General features: G+C 41.4%; 1 protein-coding gene across 2 annotated transcripts in view; it reads left to right on the top strand.

Annotated features, from left to right (window-relative positions):
• The first annotated feature begins 4,247 nt into the window (after nucleotides 1–4,247).
• The window catches only part of SPEN (spen family transcriptional repressor), an 81,139-nt gene continuing 64,792 nt past the window's right edge, over nucleotides 4,248–20,594 (top strand). For both annotated transcript variants that reach the window (XM_046660875.1, XM_046660873.1), the window contains exon 1: nucleotides 4,248–4,374. In XM_046660875.1, the coding sequence (XP_046516831.1) occupies nucleotides 4,292–4,374 (83 nt within the window). In that variant the 5' untranslated portion in view covers nucleotides 4,248–4,291. The remainder of the gene's footprint in view (nucleotides 4,375–20,594) is intronic.

Below are 20,594 nucleotides of genomic sequence, written 5' to 3'. Positions count from 1 at the left end.
CAGCTCTTCACAGTGTGAAAATAAGACCTGATTAAAAACACATCTATTTTAATTCCCTTTTGCAAATGGCTCTGCTTTAATGTCACCTTTCTGAATTATCTTTAATACTCAAATGAGGAAATTCACTTCACCATCCATTTATCATAGATAAAAGAAGAGATCACACTCTAGTTTTTGATCTTTTTCAGTGAGCATCAATTATTAACTGTTAAATTAAAAAGTCAGAGAATAACAGTGTTGCCTTTTTATTGAAAACATACAAAGATAAGTGCTTATGAAGAAATTCTGTCCTTGTAAATATTTGTAACAAGGAAAGAAATAGAGAAAAGCTTTCCTAGTGTTTCCTTATACATTGTCAATAAAAATGAAAAGCAGTGAGAAAATCAAACACTTGATTTGGGGCTTTGCAAAGGGCATGTACTCACCAGTTTTGTTGTTATTAAGAGCTTTGCAATAGAAAAATTGTCATTAAGAGCTTTGCAATAGAAAAAGTCAGCAAAAAAAAATGCAAGGTATTTCGTACTTGATATGCAATCACAGCATATTGACTTGACTATAGGACCTGGCTATCATAGTGAAAATGTTATAAATTGATAATGGTATGTTTTTCACTTCAACTGATGCTAACCTTTGATACTAATATGAGATTAGCAGTCAACTTAATAGTATTCATATTTTTATGGTGTGTTATTTCCAATATATTTACATATATTATCTCATTTGATGCTTATGGCAACCTTACTAGGTAGAGGAAACATATTTTTGTCCTCATTTTGCAGATAAGGATATTGAGACTTTGAGGATTTCATTGATTTGCCTAAGCCAATGTTTAAGGTCAAAGTAGTGCTTGCTATGCTAAAAGAATCAGTAAGGAACATGGACATAACTTTTTTTTTTAAAGATTTTATTTTTCCCTTTTTCTCCCCAAAGCCCCTCCGGTACATAGTTATATATTCTTCGTTGTGGGTCCTTCTAGTTATGGCATGTGGGATGCTGTCTCAGCGTGGTTTGATGAGCAGTGCCATGTCCGCCCCCAGGATTTGAACCAAGGAAACAATGGGCCGCCTGCAGCGGAGCTCCCGAACTTAACCACTCGGCCACGGGGCAAGCCCCATGGACATAACTTTTTTAACCTGTTAATATTAACTTTTATAGCGATAGATGGAATTTCCACTTGAATTGCTCATTTGAACCCAGCATCTATATGTGAGCTATTTTTCCTTCAAATGAATCTGCTTAATTGAAATTAGAGTAATATATATTTTTTTGGTGTCACAAGAGCACATTAAAAGTTTGAACAGAAAAGTATTAAAATATGTTTTACTCATTAAATAATCTTCATGCCTGTTTAGGCTGATGTCTGTTGACATTTTATAAACTGAGAATTCTCTTTTGAGAGGTGTATTTCAAATTTTTAAAAACTCAAGAAACTAAAATGAATACTTCAGTTGCTATTTTTGGTGCCCTTAATTCTGAAAACAGGTATTTTGATAAAACTAACACTTCAAGAGAATCTGAGTATGAGGTAGCTATCAAGTGATGTTTAATGAGATTTTGCTAACTGTTCTTTACATTGTTAAATGGAGACTGTTTCTCAGTTGTTTGATAAATCTCTGGTAAGATGATAAATGATATTATCATAATTTGACATTTGCTCCTAATCTTTTTGATAAACTGTGATCCCTAAAGCTCTTTGGGAGAACTTTAACTTAACTTTACTTAACAATTTGTATGTTAATAACCTTTCACCACAGTTCCTCCTCCACTACTTCCCAAAAGGTGAGGGGCTTGAAAGTATTTGTAAACTACTTTGCCCATTTCAAATTAAGTATCTACTCTGCTTTTTTTTTTTTTTTAAGATTTTATTTTTCTCCTCAAAGCTCCCCGGTACATAGTTGTATATTTCGTTGTGGGTCCTTCTAGTTGTGGCATGTGGGATGCTGCCTCAGTGTGGTCTGATGAGCAGTGCCATGTCGGCACCCAGGATTCGAACCAACGAAACACTGGGCCGCCTGCAGTGGAGCGCGTGAACTTGACCACTGGGCCACGGCGCCAGCCCCTCTACTCTGCTTTTTACCTGGGGAAACAGCACTGCTGTAACAGGACCTTTAGGCTACTCTAAGCTTAATAACTACATTAAAAAAAAAATTTTCAGTTGGTAAATGTGCTGCTTTTTATTTTCATTTAATGTCCTCTTATTCTTGTGCCAAGGAGAAATTATTATAAACACATCTTAATTGGTTCTTATTTTGTTCTAGGTTATTCTTTTATTGTCCTGTGGAAGTCATAGATGGATACAAAATATCATATTTAATAATTACTCTAGTCTCTCTTCTAATGATTTTGCTTCTAAAAGGCCCCCCTTTTTTTTTCAGCCCATGAATTTTTCTTCAGCATGATTTTAACTGAAGGCTGCATTCAAGGTGAGATATGCCCTTTATTTCTCTAGCTTCAAGATGCTGTTTTCTGAATCCTCTTCTTGTCAGTTGCCCCTTTTAATGCAATTGAGCTGAGCCTCTTCTGTTTTTCATGGTGACACTTTGGTCTTTCCCAAGAGGATTCAGCTATTTCAGAGCCTATCAGGTTTTAAGTGAGTAATTTACATCATATTTTAAAATGTGTTTCAAATTGTGGTTGCTTATATTGAAATTCACGCTTCATGGAAAAATGCGCGTCAGTGCAACACTTGACAGCAGCCACGTATACAAAACTACACAGTTCTTGGGTTTAGGTAATAGTGTGCTGGCCGTCTGACATTCCTCGCATGATAATTGTTACAGAGAAATGGCCAAATGTAAAAAGGCCAATCCTACATCTGAATATAGGTTGATTTGCTTTTTACTTCAACTGAGGAATCAATTTCACAATACTTTTTGTTCTTGAAAAAACTACTCGGAGCTTTGCTGTCTGTGGAACAAAAGAATTTAATCATGCACAGGTAACGCCAGGTGTTAGTGCCATTGTTTATGGTGAGCATATTTTCCAACTCAAAATAGCATAGTTTGATGATAAGTTGGCTTTTTTAAGGAAACAGTGAACGAGACCACACATTTAAGATCTTCTCTGTACCTGACGCACCACACCTCTGGTATTTTACTTCTGAAGATAAAATATGGAAAGGAAAGTTGAGTTGCTGACCATTCTAAACAATTCAATTTTTCTGGACTCAGTCGCCTTAACTTTGTCGGGTTTTCCGGGGGTTCTGTAAAAAAAAAGTTCCACTGTAGGCTTTAAAAGCCCTTAGTCCTGGAAAGGCTGGAGGTCTAATCCCTTCCTCTACGCAAATGTTAATTTATAGCAAATCCTCTGAGGAGAACAGTATTAGACATGAAACCCTCCCATCTCGGTCCTATTCCTGCTATACCGTAACGATCAGCAAGATCCTGCATAAAATAAAGTTGCTTAACGTTACAAGCTAATGACCCTTGGGAGGGATGGGTCTCTGAAGCCGTCACTGCTTAGCTGGGCGGCGAGAAGGGCGGCCTCTGACACTTTCCCAAGCAGGCGGGGATCCAAGTGCCCGGAAACGGCCGGGAGCTGGCCGAAGGGGGAGCAGGGGAGGAGGTCCCGGCTTCTAGGAGGGAGGCCTCGGCAGCCGCTTTGACACGCAGCCGTGTCAAGACCAACCCTCTTTCTCTCTTTTCTCCTGCCAGGCCAGCACCCAGGACCCCGGCTCCGGCGGCTGGAGGCCGTGCCTGCCTCTGCACGCTCGGCGCCCGGGGCTTGACTGAGCGCCCGCCCCGCGGCCGGCTCCCCGTGAGGCTGCGCGCCTGCGCACCGTGACCGAGCGCGCGAGCGTTCCTCCCCGGCCCCGCGTTCCTCCGTCCTCCGCGCGCCTGCGCGCCGGCTGGGAGGAACTCGGCGTCTCGGCCCCGGCGGGCGGGCGGACGCGCGCGCGCCCGCGGCGAGGGAGGCGGGCCGCGCGCGCCGGTGGGAAGCGTTCGGCTGCCACAGCGCCAGCTCAGTCGTAGTCGCTGCCGCCCAGGTCCCGCTCGCCCCTCCTCCCCGCTCCCCCGCCCGCCGCCGCCCGGGCGCATGCGCCGCCGGAGCGCGAGGGTCGGCTTCGGGTGTGTGGTGGCGGCAGAGCGGAGCTGCGAGTCCCGAGAGTCAGAACCTGGGGGAGAGGGATGGTCTCTGCACGGGGGGGAGCCGGAGGAGCCGCCGCCGCTGCCGACGCCACCGCCGCAGCCGCCGCCGCCGCCGCCTCGGCGCCCGCCTCCCGGTGCTGACGGGCTCGTACGAAGCCGGCGAGGGGGAGCCCGCACTAGCGGTCGCCGGCGCGCCGCCCAGCATGGTCCGGGAAACCAGGCACCTCTGGGTGGGCAACTTACCGGAGAATGTGCGGGAAGAGAAGATCATCGAGCATTTCAAACGGTGAGTGACACGAGACCCGGCCGCGCTCTCCTCGGGCGCCGCTGCCCGCCCCGGCCCGTTGCCGGCCCCTCCCCGTGCGCTGGACTGGTGCGGGGACCCGGGCCAGCCCCGCGGGCGGGTGCGGGGAGCGCGGGCTGCCCGCCGCCCTCGGTCCGCGTCGCGGCGCCCGGCCTCAGCGGAGCGGGTCCGGCCGCCCTCGCCCTTCCCGGGGAGGAGGCGGCTGCGGCTCGGTCTCCGCGAAGCCAGCGCCGGGAGGGTGCCTCACGCCGGCGCGGCAGCCGCGGGGTCGCGTCCTTGCGCGACACGCCGGACCGAGCGGCGGCGGCCGGGACCCGACCCCGACCCCTACCCCGCCCCGCGGCCGCTCCGGAGTCCGCTCCTCGCCCGGCGGACGCGTGGAGATGTCTCGGCTAGAGAGGGGTTGGTGCGGAAGGGGAGGCTGTACACAAGCAGCGGTCCCGGTAGGTGCTGGGGGGACGTCCCGGAGCGGGGAGGACGCCGCTGGGTTCCAGGGAGCCCTCACGGAAGGCTCCCAGCCTAGACGCTGGAGGGAAACGGCCAGCGCGCGGTTTTTGCTTTTTTCCTCGTTTTGCGCGGTCGGGTAGAGGATGGTGTCTGAAACAAGGCGGTGCGCCCGTTCGCGCTGCCTGGCCTTCCCGCGGCCCCCGCGCCGGGGCGGAGGACCCTGCGGACCCTGCGACGTGCGGCGGCCCTCCCGCAGCGGCCCGCGCCGCGCCTCCCTCCCGCCCGGCGCTCTGCCGTCGGCGCGGAGACGGGCGAGGCTTTTCGGGGTGGAAGATGTCGCTTTCTAAAAAACTTCCCCAACATTTTTTGTGTAAGAACTACAGGAATAAGTGTCGTTCTTGATACATCTTACTCAGCGCCCGCGTTCTCTGCGAAATGTCAGCGCTACAGCTGAGCGTGTGCTCGGCATAAATCTGAAAAGGACGAGTGACTTGGCCTGGTGCAGATTGAGGGGGACTGTAGCACATCCATGACTGTCCTCGAAAATCACTGTTTCCCCCGACGTTCAGGACCCTGCGCGGGTTTCAGTGTGGTTTATTCTGGGTTCCTCTGCCTGTCCAGTGAGGGAAGGGAATTAGGGAGCGCCCTCATTAGTGAGTCACCATGGGAAAAGTCGATTGCGTCGCTCGCCGGGAGCAGCTCGGATGAGGAAATGGAAGCGGCGGAGCTCCGCTCTGGCTTCCAAATGGAGGATCCTCGCCTGTCGGAGGCTGCTGTTCCTGGGCATTAAATCTTCGCCGCTGGAGCGCGCGTCTGCGCGTGTCCGCGTGTGAAAGGAGCCGGGAATAGCGAGGCCATTCATAACCTGCTACCGCCGTCCGCGGCGGGGCTGGGGGAGGCGCGCTTCCAGGGACTCTCCCGGTGTTTACTACGTCGCGCTGCGGAACCAGGCGGGGGGAAGGCCGGCGAGAGCCCGTCTCTGCCTCCTGTGAGAGGCGAGGGCTCGGGCTCGGCTGGGAAGCAGATGGGAACTCTTTCTCCCTGGCGCTGCTGCACGCCCCCTTCCCCCAATATCTTCAGTGTTTTGGTGGAAAATCACGTAGGTGCAGATTATTGGAGTGGAAAAGCCAGTTAGCTGTGCTCACTTTTATCTCCCTGTGGATTTTCTCTGGAGGGCTCCGCCTGGGAAATTCGTGTGCGCCGACGTGCAAACACGTGCATTGCAGCATTCGCTTTGCTCCTCGGTGTTCTGTGGCCAGACGTGTCATTTTGTATTAGGCAGATTCCGGAGACTTTGCATGCCTATCGCGGCGAGTGTGATCCCTCTGCCAGATGAAGGGTTGGGGGAGGAAACGAGGAAATCATCCAAGGGAGTTTGGGAAGGTTTTTAAGTGGATGGTGCTGCGGTCCGGCTTGTGTGAATGACTTTCTAAAATGGCGGCCAGGACCCACTTTATGTGGGAATCAGCAGAGCAGATCTCAGAATGCACGGAGGGAGGAGGGGGCGGAGGAGGCGAGCCGCCGAGGGAAGCGGCGGGCTGGAGGAGCGCTGCCGTGTTGAAGAGGGCTTAGTTCGCACGTTGCTCGCCACTGCGTTCAAAGGAGTGTCTTACCTATCGCAGAGCAAAAGCAGATGCGACTGATAAAAGATTATTTTAAAACTAAACAGACTGTGTCCTTGAAACTGTTTTAGTTTAAAAACGACTTAAAATTTAAACAAATTTATTTAGGTCTTTGAATAGGTCGTGCATTCATATGGGTTTAAAAAGTGTAAAAGGTTTTCGGAGAAAAATCTCTCTTTCACCCCTGACCCTGGGATTCCCAGTTCCCATCCTCCCCTTCCCACCCTCATCCCTCAAAAGGTAAGCTCTATTTCTAGTCTCTTGTTTACCCTTCAACGTGTACAAGAAATGTTCTTGCTGATCCAGCTGTGGAGCTAAATGTACCTTGTTTGGAGGAATTCAAGGCCTTTATCCTTGTTGTAGAGAACGTTTTGGAAAATGTGTGATTGCTACCGGGAGGGGAACTAAATCTGGATAATTTAATTGAAAGGGATAAAAGGGTAATTGTACCAGAATAATAGCCCTGCAAGAAAATTTGAGGATATTCACTTCTGGTGTCTTCTAGAGATCAGAATGAGAAAAACCGTGCAGTACGTGTGTTAAAACTGAGGTTAAAGTGCCTACATTTACCCTTTTCCCTAGCTGATTACAACATTAACTAATAACTGTTTTACAGGATTAAGAGGTGTACGCTGGGAATACATTACATAAAACGTTTTCAAAATGAATATTCCTGTAACAGTGATTACGCTTTGTTGTAAGTGTTTGGGTTTTAAAAAAAAGATTAAACCAAATGGCTTTGGGAGCAGGGTGTTTAGGGGCATTTGGCGGGGCGGGGAGGAAAGAGAGCCAGAGCCAATTCTTTGTTTGTTTATATTTCGATCAGTTTTTGGTATAAAATAGATTGAAGGAAGGATGCTGATTTGGCTTTTTTCCCTCCGTGCCAAAGAAAGACCAAACCTTTAAAACGTAAGCAGAGCAGTTTCAAAATTTGGCTTTCCCTTATTTCAATAAGAATACATCTATTGTGTTCATTATTTTTACAGCTTTCAGTATGCTAGTTGAAAAAAATTAAATGAAGATGATTTCTGAATCAGATTTTAGTTAACAAAGGTTCATTGCAGGGACTGCATTTGCACAATAGAGAAAGTCCTTTCCTTTGTATGTTAGCTGGGTTGAAGGGGGAAGGGAGGAGTAATACAACAATTGGTTGCTGTCTTTTAGTTGTAAGGAGAGAGGTGTGTGCAAAGGCGACTCCCTGAATTAGAATGAGCAAATAAATAGAACCTTTTAAAGGATATGAAAGTCTATATCATTTTCAGGTTTTAAGTAAATCACATATTCAAGTTCTTCCCAACCATCCCTCAGTTTTAGAGAATAGGTTAAAAATGCTGAGGTTGAGCAAGGTAGCAGCTCATGTAAAAATTTTGTCAAAGGATGAGACCCAATTAAAGATGTATTTTGTATTTGCTAATTTTGAATGTCTTATCACGATGTTTTTCCTGAGTTTAAATAGCTGGAATATACATTGTATGCATAACAATTGGAGACTATATATTTCTCTGCTTTTACTTTTAAGAATCTGTAGCGTTTGAGCTGTAGTTAACTAGTCCACAGTATTTAAACATTGGATATCTGTACTTCTGGGACATAATATAAAATATTATGGAAGAATTCCTTGTCAGTACAGATTCCATAACTAGAGATATTTTTAGACTTAAGCAAATTTGACTCAGCCTACGTCACTGCTACATCTTTCTTCTTTTGAGCCTAGCCAGTTTCTATGTGGAAACACCTCTGGTTTTGAATATTGTCATTTTGGATATCTATTTTCATGATAGGCTTCTGCACATTTTAAAAATAAAATTAAGAAATTTCAGAGTATCTTGAGAAATAACGTTAAAAAGTTAATACAGAACACTTAATATGTTGTGTTTTATTTCCTGAGTAGAATGCCTCTGGCAGATTGGAAGAAAACTTAGGGCTCAGTGCCAGGAAAAATGATGGCATTTGACTTGTGTAGAGGACATCTTTTCCCAACTACCTTTCTTGTGGACTCTTGATTGCTCAGGCATTGGGTGGTTTGTTATATTTATGAAGATATTTTGGGCTTGATTTATGAGACATTTTTAATCCTGTGAGCACTAATGCTTTGGGAAGATTTATATAGAAGTTATAAAGATAGTGGTAATGTGAAAGTTTTTCCAAATAGTCATTCAAGTCTTACTTTCTCCTTAGTTTGAAATTTTGCTTAACTTTTAAAAGATATTTGAATGTTGTGAAAACCAGCATAACAATTGGAGACTATATATTTCTCTGCTTTTACTTTTAAGAATCTGTAGCGTTTGAGCTGTAGTTAACTAGTCCACAGTATTTAAACATTCTAGTCTTGGGGCCAGCCTGGCGGCATAGGGGTTAAGTTCACGCACTCTGCTATGTGGCCTGGGGTTTGGACCCGGGGCATGGACCTACACACTGCTCATCAAGCCATGCTGTGGCGGTGTCCAACATACAAAATAGAGGAAGATTGCTACAGATGTTAGCTCAGGGCCAGTCTTCCTCAGCAAAAAACAAACAAAACAAAACAGACAAACATTGTAGTCTGAAAATACCTTGAGTGTATATATTCATTAAAATTGGCTTCCTGAATTTCATTATTGGACAATTTGAAAAAAATATTGTTCAGCACCTTGAAACAGATATACATTAACTGGTTGAACAAGGAGACTAAATAAAGTAACATTTTTCTGTAGTTAAATTTCTAACCTATACTCTTTGTTTTCATTATTTATTATTATTACTTACCTTACAGCTACTCATATTTTGAATGAAAGCATAATCTATTGTGGAAACATGTTTAATCATTTTATTAGAAACCATCTAATTTTTGTTTGCTGTCTAGTTGGCTTTTAGTGTGTGGAAATATGCTTTGCAGTGAAATTGTATCTTGATATAATTTTACAGTATTGTAATATTCAGATTTTTCCCTGTACATGTGTCTATGTCTGCCAAGTTGAAAATTATAAACATCTTAAAAATCTACAATGGAATGTCTCTATAAAACTTTAACTTAAATTTTGTGAATTCTTGGATTTAATTACTTAGGATTTTATTTTGAGTATAGAGATGAATTGACGTCTAGCATATTTAAAGATTTTTATTATATAATATAAGGAACTGCTTCAATTCCTACAGTTAGGGAATATTTGTGGGAAAATTCAAGTGGGAAATACTTAATATTACTTGTCCTGTATACATGGTGCTAGATTTTTAGGCCAGCATTAAACTCTAGGGGTATGTATATGTCCTTGTGTCTATGTATTAGATACTGAGTTTGGATTACTTGAGAACATTGACAAATGAAATGATCATTTTCTGATTATACCTTGTATTGACTTTGTTACATTCCTATCACGTTTACACACAGTATATGTACTTTGGCATATAATACATTTATAGTTTCTTTGATTCTTAAAATTGAGTCAGTGATTTCTTTAACCTTCATCTCATCATTTTATTCCTTTGATTTAAAAACTAAGACATCTGTATTCTTATTAAGAATATTCTATATTTTACAAGACTACATTTGGCATATAGTGATTGTCTTTTATAAATCAATAAATTGGTAGATGGTAGTTTTTTTGTCTCAGCCATAAATCTTTAAAAACTATACTGTCTGCAGTCAAGTCTCTTGCATTCAAGATTATTTAAATCACTTTGGATTGAAAGAAAGAAGATTTTAAAAGTTTATTACTTAATTAAACTAAAAGGATGTTAGAATATTCAATGAAAACTATTACCATTTAGACCAGAGTTTAGGAGGAGGTACTTAAACTGGTATAGGAAGCTATATCTTTATTTTCATTAACCTCTTGCCAGAGTTTAGTAATTATAAGATTGTAGTATCGTGGTAGTATCAAGATAGTAGTATGAATAGTATACCTCTGATTTCACTGCCAACACAGATCAGATGTATTTTCATATTTTACATTATGGTTGTTGCACATATCTCATTTATGCTCATAACAGCTTGGAAGTTACAGTAGTTATTAAACCTGCTGCTAGATACTTTTATTTAATGCATTAATAAAGACACATATATATTACCATATATTATCATACGGTTGATGTGTGTTGCAGATGTTTTTAAAATTCTACCTTGGAGAATTGAGCATACACAAAAGTAGAAAAATAGTAAATGAATCTGATGTACCCATCATTCAGCCCCAACAACCATCACCCATGACCTGTCCTGCCTTATGAGGAAAAATAAAGCAAAGAAGGAGATAGAGAGTATTGGGGGTGGGGGTGATGAGGAAGGCCTCTTTGAAAAGATGGCATTTGATGTACCAGAATGAAGGCCTGTCCACACCTAGATCCACTTCTCTCTTTCTTGTCTTACTTTTTTCATTTAAAATTTATTTTGAAATAGTTCAGGAACAGTCCAAAGAATTCCAACATCCCCTTCACCCCAATTCCCCAGTTGTTAACATTTTACCACATTTTCTCTGTTACCCTCTCTTGTCTTTTTGTGGCGTGGTATCGTATCACCCCTAAGTGCTCTAGTGTATACCTCCCCAAAGGACGCTCTCTTGCATTGCACCATATAGTCTTCCCAGGTAGGAAATCAGCATTGGTTCAACACTACTGCCCAATCCATAGCGCTCATTCAAGTGATGCCAGCCATCCCAACAAGGTCTCTTTTTCCTTTTTGGTCTAGGGTCCTATCCAGTACCACATGTTACCTTTGGTTGTCATGTCTCATCAGTCTGGACAGTTTTTCAGTCTTATTCTAATTCTCATGTACCTGATAGTATTAAAGAGCATAGGTCTTTCATTCTTGAGGATGACTCTCCACCTGGGTCTGTTCAGTATTACTTCATGACCAGATCAGGTCATGCATTCTTGGCAGGAATGCCACAGAAGTGATTCTATGCCCTTCTCAGAGTGTCATATAAGGAGGCAAAAACAGTATCGCTCCATTCCACTACTGGTGATGTTAACTTTGACCACCTAGTCAGGTTAGTGTCTTCACCATTTTCCTTCTTCTAATATTATGCTGATAGTCTCTTCATCAGCAAGCCTACACTCACTAGCCTTAGCATCCATTCATAACTCTTGCCTCTATTATATACCGCTGTGATTGTTACCAAATGATTGTCTATTACTACAGTTCCTTCTACATTTATTCTACTGTAGGTAAGAACTTTACATAAATACATAAAACACTCATGATTCCTATTTTTTCAATGGGTTTTAGTCCAAGACTTACTTATTTTGATACCAAATTGTCCTAGATTTGACGAGTTGGAGCTCCTTCAAACTGGCTGTTGTGTCCTTTTGATATCTCCTCCTCATTCTTTAAGCATTTTTTTATTTCTGGCACAACAGCGGCTCATCTTGTACTTTCCCTGCCCCAGTCCTGGAATCAGCCCTTTCTCCAAGAAGCCCTGGTTCCTTTTAGTGTGGGTTGGGAAACCAAGATCTGAGTACTCAGTTTGCCCATCCCTACACAGCTAAGAAGATGTGTGTTATGTGTGTACACATGTATGTATGTATGTTTATATGTACACAATACATGTACATCTATGTCATGTTTAAAAACTGTGGGTTCATACGTATCCTAGTACATGAGGATTCTTTCTAACATCCCCATTTCCGTGTTTGTAAATCCTCAGAAGGTGAGAAACCCCCCGTTATTCTCAGTATATTTACTTATTTGTCCAATGTTATGTTCTCAGTGTAACTAATATCCCAACCATTCTGCCTCCCTGCCTCTGCCATCTCTGGGTGCGTTGCCCCTGCCGCCTCTGCATCGAATTCCCTCCCTGTCAACTACTCTCTCCTTTGGAAGCCAGCATTTAGGGAGTGGAGGTAGTGACAAGGGAAGGGAAAGAAGGTGGGACTAGGAGTGACTGCATGTTTTTGCCGTCAGTTTTTTCTCTCTTAGGAGACAACTTGTGGATGGATGAGTTACCTGCTTCTGCTGGCAGTTTTAAGCAGATTTAGAGCTACCCCATTCTTAAAGTTTTAGTTTTGGTTCTATTTCTACCACTGACTTTGTGATGTGAGCTTAATCATTCTGTCAGTCTGAGCTTTATTATGTGCTGAGTCGCACAGAAGAGGGGGTAGTGAGAAGGGAGTTTATTTCTTAGGAGTAATATTAGGAATCATCATTGCTCCATTTATTTGGGTGTCAGTCACCTGTTTTCTGTAGTATCTCAGCAAAATTTTGCCCTGGCGCTGCCTCCCCCCAAACCTTGTTGACCTCAACCTTTTTTCTTTCTTTTTTTTTAATTTACTTTTTTTATTGAGCGATCATTGACATATAACATTATATTAGCTCCAGGTATAACATAATGATTTAATATTTGTATATATTATATTGCAAAATGATCACAATAAGTTTAGTTAACATTTCACCATACATAGTTACAAAAAAATTTTTCTTCTTGTCATGAGGACTTTTAAGTTTATTCTCTTAGCAACTTTCAAACGTGCAATCCAGTGTTAGTAACTATAGTCACCATGCAGTGTGTTACACCCTATAACTGACTTATTTGATAACTGCACCTTTACACCTTTTGATCCCCTGTCACCCGTTATGTCCACCCCCCACTCTGACAACCACCAATCTGTTCTCTGTATCTATGAGCTTGTTTTTCTTTTTTCTTTTAGGATCTACATATAAGTGAGATCGTACAGTATTTGTCTTTTTCTGTTTGACTTACTTCACTTAGCAGAATACCTTCAAGGTCCATCCATGTTGTCTCAAATGGCAAAATTTCCTTCTTTTCTTTTTTTTTGAGGAAGATGAGCTCTGAGCTAACTACTACCAATCCTCCGCTTTTTGCCGAGGAAGACTGGCCCTGAGCTTCATCCATGCCCATCTTCCTCTACTTTATATGTGGGACGCCTCCCAGAGCATGGCTTTTGCCAAGTGGTGCCATGTCCGCACCCGGGATCTGAACCGGCAAACCCCGGGCCACCAAGAACTGGAACGTGTGCACTTAACTGCCCCGATTTCCTTCTTTTCTATGGCTGAATAATATTCCGTTGTGTGTGTGTATATATATATATATATATACACACACACACACACACACACACCACATCTTCTTCATCGATTCATCAATCAGTGGACACTTAGGTTGTTCCCATATCTTGGCTATTGTAAATAATGCTGCAGTAGACATGGGGATGCATATATCTTTTCGAGTTAATGTTTTCCTTTTCTTGAGATAAATTCTCAGAAGTGGAATTGCTGAATCATATGGTCATTTTGAGGAACCTCCATACTGTTTTCCATAGTGGCTACACTCAATTTTATTTCTTTTTTTCTCCTTTTACACTACTCTTGGCCCCCAACTAAGGAGTTCCTTAGTGAATTAAGACCCCTTATTCCTTGGCACAAGCTCCAGAATGTTGGAGTTTGTATAATTTTGAAGTTGATTCCAGACATCTCATTTTATTCATAAATATTTCTTTTCTTTTCTTTTCTTTTTTTTGAGGAAGATTAGCCCTGAGCTAATATCTGCTGCCAATCCTCTTCTTTTTGCTGAGAAAGATGGCCCTGAGCTAATACCCGTTCCCATCTTTCTCTATTTTGTATGTGGGACGCCTGCCACAGCATGGCTTGATAAGCAGTGTGTAAGTCCACACCTGGGATCTGAACCAGCAAACCCTGGGCTGCCAAAGCAGAATATGTGAACTGCTGTACCACCAGGCTGGCTCCTATTCATAAATATTTCACTATTTCTCTCTAGAAGATAAGGACTGTTTAACAATACTGTGGTATATCCCTATTTCAAATACCCAGTCAGTATTCAAGTTTGTGTACTTGTTTTCTTTCTTTCTTTGTTTTGGTGAGGAAGATTGGCTCTGAGCTGACATCTGTTGCCAGTCTTCCTCTTTTTGCTTGAGAAAATCTTTTACTGAACTAACGTCTGTGCCATTCTTCCTGTATTTGCTTGAGAAAGACTGTTGCTGAGCTAACGTCTGTGCCAGTCTTCCTCCACTTGTATGTGGGACACTGCCACAGCGTGGCTTGATGAGCGGTGTGTAGGTCTGCACCCACAATCCTAACCTGTGAACCCCGGGCCACCAAAGCAGTGTGTGAACTTAACCACTACACCACTGGGCCAGCCCTGTAGTTGTTTTAAGAATCTTTTTTTAACTCAGGCTCTAAATATGTACATAAATTGTGATTGATGATATATATATATATATTTTTAAATTAGGTACAATTTGCATATAATGTACCTCTTTTCGGTATAGAATTTGTTGAATTTTGAAAAATGTAGGTGTCCTCTTAATCACCACCACCACAGTCAAGATACCACACTTTGTTTATTTACTTATTGATGGACATTTGGACTATTTAAGTTTTTAAAATTTTTTTTAAAGATTTTATTTTTCCTTTTTCTCCCAAAGCCCCCTGGTACATAGGCGTGTATTTTTAGTTATGTGTCTTTCTAGTTGTGTCACGTGGGATGCCACCTCAGCCTGGCCTGACAAGCGGTGCCATGTCCGCCCCCAGGATTCAAACTGGCGAAACCCTGGGCCATCAAAGCAGAGCATGTGAACTTAACCACTCAGCCATGGGGCCAGCACCTATTTAAGTCTTTTTTAATCTATCGGTTTAATCTTTCTCTCTCCTTCAACTTAATTTGTTGGAAATTAGGTTGATTGTTCTGTAGAGTTTCTCACAGTGTGCATTTTCCTGATTACATTCTTGTCCTGTGGTATACACGTGGTTAACATGGCTTTTGTCCTCTGTGTTTCCTGTATGTTCATATGTGGACCTGTTCTTAGATATTTTGATTATTATATTTCAATACGATTGGTTTTCTTTGTAATTTTGTAGATTTTATTTTATTGACTTACTAGTATTATTGTGAGAAAGGGTTTATATAGATTTCACCAGACTCAAAGCAGACCTTGGCAAACCATTGGTTTAGACACACTATTAAGAGTAGAATGCTAGCAGCATATGTAAGTATTAATTTTAGCTTTGATATAAAAAGGTTGAGGTGACAAAGTTGAAATCACCAAAAAACTTTGACTAGAAAACGAAACGATAGTGTCCTATGAATAGCTTCTTTTCCCACCTTTTTTTCATATTGTACACTTAATAACTAGAACTGCTGTTTTATTGTGGAGATTTTTTTCTGTTTTTACATTACCCCTCCCCAGTCTTATCCTAGAAATCATGGAATGTTTAGATTTTTAAAGTTGTTCCTTTTAGTCAGCTTGAATTCTTTCAATGAAATAAATTTCAGGCACATCCATAGTTAGAATTAAATACCATAATAGATACTGACTTCTATTAGATAGGTGGGCTCAGCTTTAATCAAAGAAAACAAAGATTGCAAAAATCTCAAGTTGCTAGAGAGCTCCTAAAATTCAGTTAGTATGTGATGCTATGTATAAAGTAAGACACTTGAACTCTTCAGTAACACATTTATTATCTAAAGTGGGCACATTTGATTTTGCCCATAGGAGCTGGCCCTGTGGCCAAGTGGTTAAGTTTGCCTGCTCCGCTTTGGCAGCTCTGGGTTTCGCCGGTTTGGATCCTGAGCACGGTGCTGCTCATCAGGCCATGCTGAGGCAGCGTCCCTAGAAGGACCCACAACTAGAATATACAACTACGTCCTGGGGAACTTTGGGAGAAGAAGAAGAAGAAGAAAAAAAAAGATTGGCAACAGATTTTAGCTCAGGTGCCAATCTTAAAAAAAATTTCTCCTGTAAATTGAGTGGGTTGGATTATAAGATTTCTAAGGTCTTTTCAGTTTAAGAAATCTTGTTATAGCTGTCATTCTTCATAACACATAAAGGTCACTGGAATGCTATGATGATATGAAAAGTATGTATGTTAATGGTCAGTTGGATTATAAAAGAGTTTAATACCTGGAAGTACTGTGTAGCCATCATACAAAACATTGATGTATCAGGTACTTTGCAATGCATCATCGTGCTAACCAGTTATGATCAATCAAAAATAGCCTTTCTGGGTCAAGACTTAAGTGGTATATGAAAACTTTCAAATAGTTTTAAATTACATTACAGTTAATTTTTTTTTCCTTCCTTCCTCCCTTTCTTTCTTTCTTTTTTATTTTTGGTGAGGAAGATTGGCCCTGAGCTGTCTGTTGCCAGTCTTCCTCTTTTTGCTTGAGGAAGATTGTCACTGAGCTAATATCGGTTTCAATCTTCCTCTATTTTGTATGTGGGGACACCACCACAGCGTGGCTTGATGAGTGATGTGTGGATTTGTGCCTGGGATCCGGACCCGTGAACCCCAGGCTGCCAAAGTGGAGTGCATGAACTTCACCACCACACCTCCAGCCCGGCCCCTGTTTTTTAAAATGGTGTATGTACTTCCTTACACTAATCTAAGGTATATAAGTATTTCTTGTCATTTTCACCTCTCTTTTTCTTATGAAGTAGGTAACCCTTTCCACAATGGTTTTTGATAGAGATCATTCCTTTTTGGTGTAAATTTGCTTTGTCATTCTAAAAGTGGATGTATAAAAGGAACTTACATCACAGCTTTGGGTCTTACAGGGTTATGACATTTCATTTCCTTTGTGTCGATTTTATTGGAAATTTGTTTTTAAAACATTTTTCTGAGAGGATTCATCCTAAAAGGCTTTTTGTTTGTAGAAAAAGCTTTTTTGTTCTAGAGATTATAATTAGATTAAAATATTGACTGGGGAAGTTTGCATATTTAATAAGTTTAAGGTATAATTGACATAGAGACTAGTGACTTATTTTTTAATTTCATGGTGTTAATTTCATGCCAGAGTTCTTTGTTGGGAAGCATGTTTACTTAAAAGTTTATAAAACATTGGGATTGAATAGAAAAATCCAAACATCTTTTAAGATTGAAGAGTGTTAAAGAAGAACCTATTTCCTTAATCTGGAAGTAGAGGCAGTTTTCAAAGATTTTACAAAAATACTCATTGTGGTCTATGAAAAGAATATGGAATTTATATTTATTACAGGTAGGTGGGATCACATTTTTCTCTTGATTCTGTTCTGTCTAAAAAACCGTATATTACGAAATAAGGATAAAAGTCACTAGTCAGGCCGGCCCAGTGGTGCAGCGGTTAAGTTCCCATGTTCCGCTTCTCGGCAGCCCCCGGGTTCACAGGTTCGGATCCCGGGTGCAGACATGGCGCCACTTGGCAAAAGCCATGCTGTGGTAGGCGTCCCACATATGAAGTAGAGGAAGATGTGCATGGATGTTAGCTCAGGGCCAGTCTTCCTTAGCAAAAAGAGGAGGATTGGCAGTAGTTAGCTCAGGGCTAATCTTCAAAAAAATAAAAAAAGTCACTGGTCAAGTGAAATATTAGAAGTATTCATGAATTTCCCAAAGTAATTTTTTAAATCATAATTTTACTAAGTCATAAAGTTGGAAGTTAATTTTCTCTCAGCAATGGTACAGTAAATAATAGTCCTGTTAAGCAAGGTAGGAAGAGGCCTTTGCATTCACACCAGGGACTCTTGATGTGGACTTTTGCTAATTTATTTTTTAGTCTCTTGGCTTCTGCTACTTCAACTTTGTTGTCTCCAGCCTTTGCTTTTTTTTTTTTTTTTGAGGAAGATTAGCCCTAAGCTTACATCTGCCAATCCTCCTCTTTTTGCTGAGGAAGACTGGCCCTGAGCTCACATCTGTGCCCATCTTCCTCTACTTTATATGTGGGATGCCTACCACAGCATGGCTTGCCAAGTGGTGCCATGTCCGCACCCGGGATCTGAACCGGTGACCCCTGGGCGACCGAGAAGTGGAACGTGTGAACTTAACCGCTGTGCTACTGGGCCAGCCCCCCAGCCTTTGCTTTTTGATCAGCTTGCCTTGCTCCTGTTTTCTTCATCGAACTGCTTTATTTATTGCCGTTACTTTAAGAAATAGTTAATCATGCTCATTTGCATTCTATTTACAATTATACTTGAGCTTTACCCAGAAAAATACTATGTAAATCAGACACATTTATGAAATTATTCATGAATTATTATGAAAATAAAGGTCCAAACATTAACTTAGTGGTTATCATGAATATCTATATTCCTGCAGACTTCTCCCTCCTGTTCTCTTGAGAAGTACATTATGAATTCTTTCTAAGATTGTATAAAAGATTCGGCTTTCAATTTGATTTAACCAGTAGGATCTAAAGATTATAGAATCTTTGAAATTTTTCTCCTCATAGTGGGATAATCTTTTAGAAATTGACATATCAGTTGAACACTATCCTTTTGTTAAAAATTAATTTTACTTAGTAAATAGATTCTCATTAGATTGGTATAAAATAATGCACGTATATATATTTTTTTTCCTGAAGTAGTGCTGCCTGTAATAGTTCTGAAGAATTTTGTCATTCAAGGCTTTAGTGAAAACATTGCCATTTCCCAAGAGTTATAATCATCAAATTTTCATGTATAGGAATCTAGGCACTCACTACAGATTCAGTAAACAGATGATTATGGTTTTATTGGTTTAATTAAGCTTATCTTCAGTCTTCAAGTTTTCTTAAACCCCTTCTAATTAGAACCAAAAGGTAGTTTTTCGTGTAAAAAAAGTATTATGTTCATAGCAGCATTATTCACAATATGTAAAAGATGGAAGCAACCCTGGTGTCCATGACCTGTGAATGGATGAACAGGATACATACAATCAAGTATTATTCAGCCTTAGAAAGAAAGGAATTTCTGACATGTTACAACATGGATGAACCTTGAGGACATTATGCTAAGTGAAATAAGGCAGTCACAAAAAGACAAATATTGTATGATTCTACTTATATTAGGTAGCTAGAGCAGTCAGATACATAGAGACAGAAAGTGGAATGGTGGTTGCTAAGCAGTTTTGTACACTGCTTGCAGATGTGCAGTTATACATGTATGATAAATTCCTATGAACAGAATTTCTGGGGATGTGTACTTAGTTCTCAATGCTAGATACTATCAAATTATCTTCCTAAGAGGTTTCTCTAATTTATATCCCAGACACTGTTGTGAAAAGTGCCTATTTTCTTGTACTCTTAGTAATACCTATGTATTGTTAAAATTTAAGTCTTTGTGTTATATGGTACTGTTCTTTAAAATTTGGATTTTCAAAATTTTGAGTGAAATTGAGCAGCTTTTTTGTTTCATTTTGATTTTTTTGGTGGGGAAGATTTGACCTGAGCTAACATATCCATTGCCAATCTTCCCCCCCTTTTTTTGTTTTTACTTGAGGAAGATTAGCCTTGAGCTAACATCTGTGTTAATCTTCCTCTATTCTGTATGTGGGATGCCTCCACAGCATGGCTGATGAGTGGAGTAGGTCTGCACCTGGTATCCGAACCTGTGAACCTGTGCCGCCTAAGCGGAGCCAGTGGAACTTTATTTTTTTTTTTTTTGAGGAAGATTAGCCCTGAGCTAACTGCTGCCAATCCTTTTTGCTGAGGAAGACTGGCCCTGAGCTAACATCCGTGCCCATCGTCCTCTACTTTATACGTGGGACACCTGCCACAACATGGCTTGCCACATGGTGCCATGTGTGCACCCAGGATTCGAGCCTGTGAACCCCGGGCTCCTGAAGCAGAATGTGCAAACTTAATTGCTGTGCCACAGGCCAGTCCCGCCAGCAGAACTTTAACCACTCCACCATGGCGCTGGCCCCTGAGCAGATTTTTTCAATGTTTTTGTTCTGTTTTGTTTACCAATTGTGTGTATGTGTGTATTTTTTAAAAACTTCCTATTCATATATTTTGCCTGTTTTTTGTTTGGGCCTCTGTCTTTTCCCTTGATTTGTAAGAACTGTTTGTATATTGAAGAAATCATTTATTTCTTATGCATTGCAAGTATTTTTCCCCATTTGTCTTTTGACTATATTTTGCTATTCAGGAGCTCTAGTTTTTATGTATTTGATTTATGTGGTCTTTTCCTTTATGACTTAGGGATTTTACCTCATGCTGAGAGTCTAGACCCAAGATTATACAGCAAATTAATAAAGTCTGTTTGGGAGAGGTTGGGGAGAGAGAGAACACAAATCAGCAAACTATTATGGATCATTCCTTCTCTCCCTTCTTTTTCTCCCTTCCCCCACACCTCTCCAAGTGGAGACACATCAGGGTATTAGCTTTTTCTAAAATGAGACTAGGGCTCTGTGGTTGACTGCCTCTTGCCAGCATTAGGGATTCTGAGTCTGTC

The sequence above is a fragment of the Equus quagga genome, chromosome 5, assembly GCF_021613505.1.
Source record: "Equus quagga isolate Etosha38 chromosome 5, UCLA_HA_Equagga_1.0, whole genome shotgun sequence".
In the NCBI taxonomy this organism is placed as follows: Eukaryota; Metazoa; Chordata; class Mammalia; order Perissodactyla; family Equidae; genus Equus; species Equus quagga.
The sequence above is the reverse complement of the archived record's forward strand: the minus strand, read 5'-3'. Positions and strand labels throughout refer to the sequence as shown.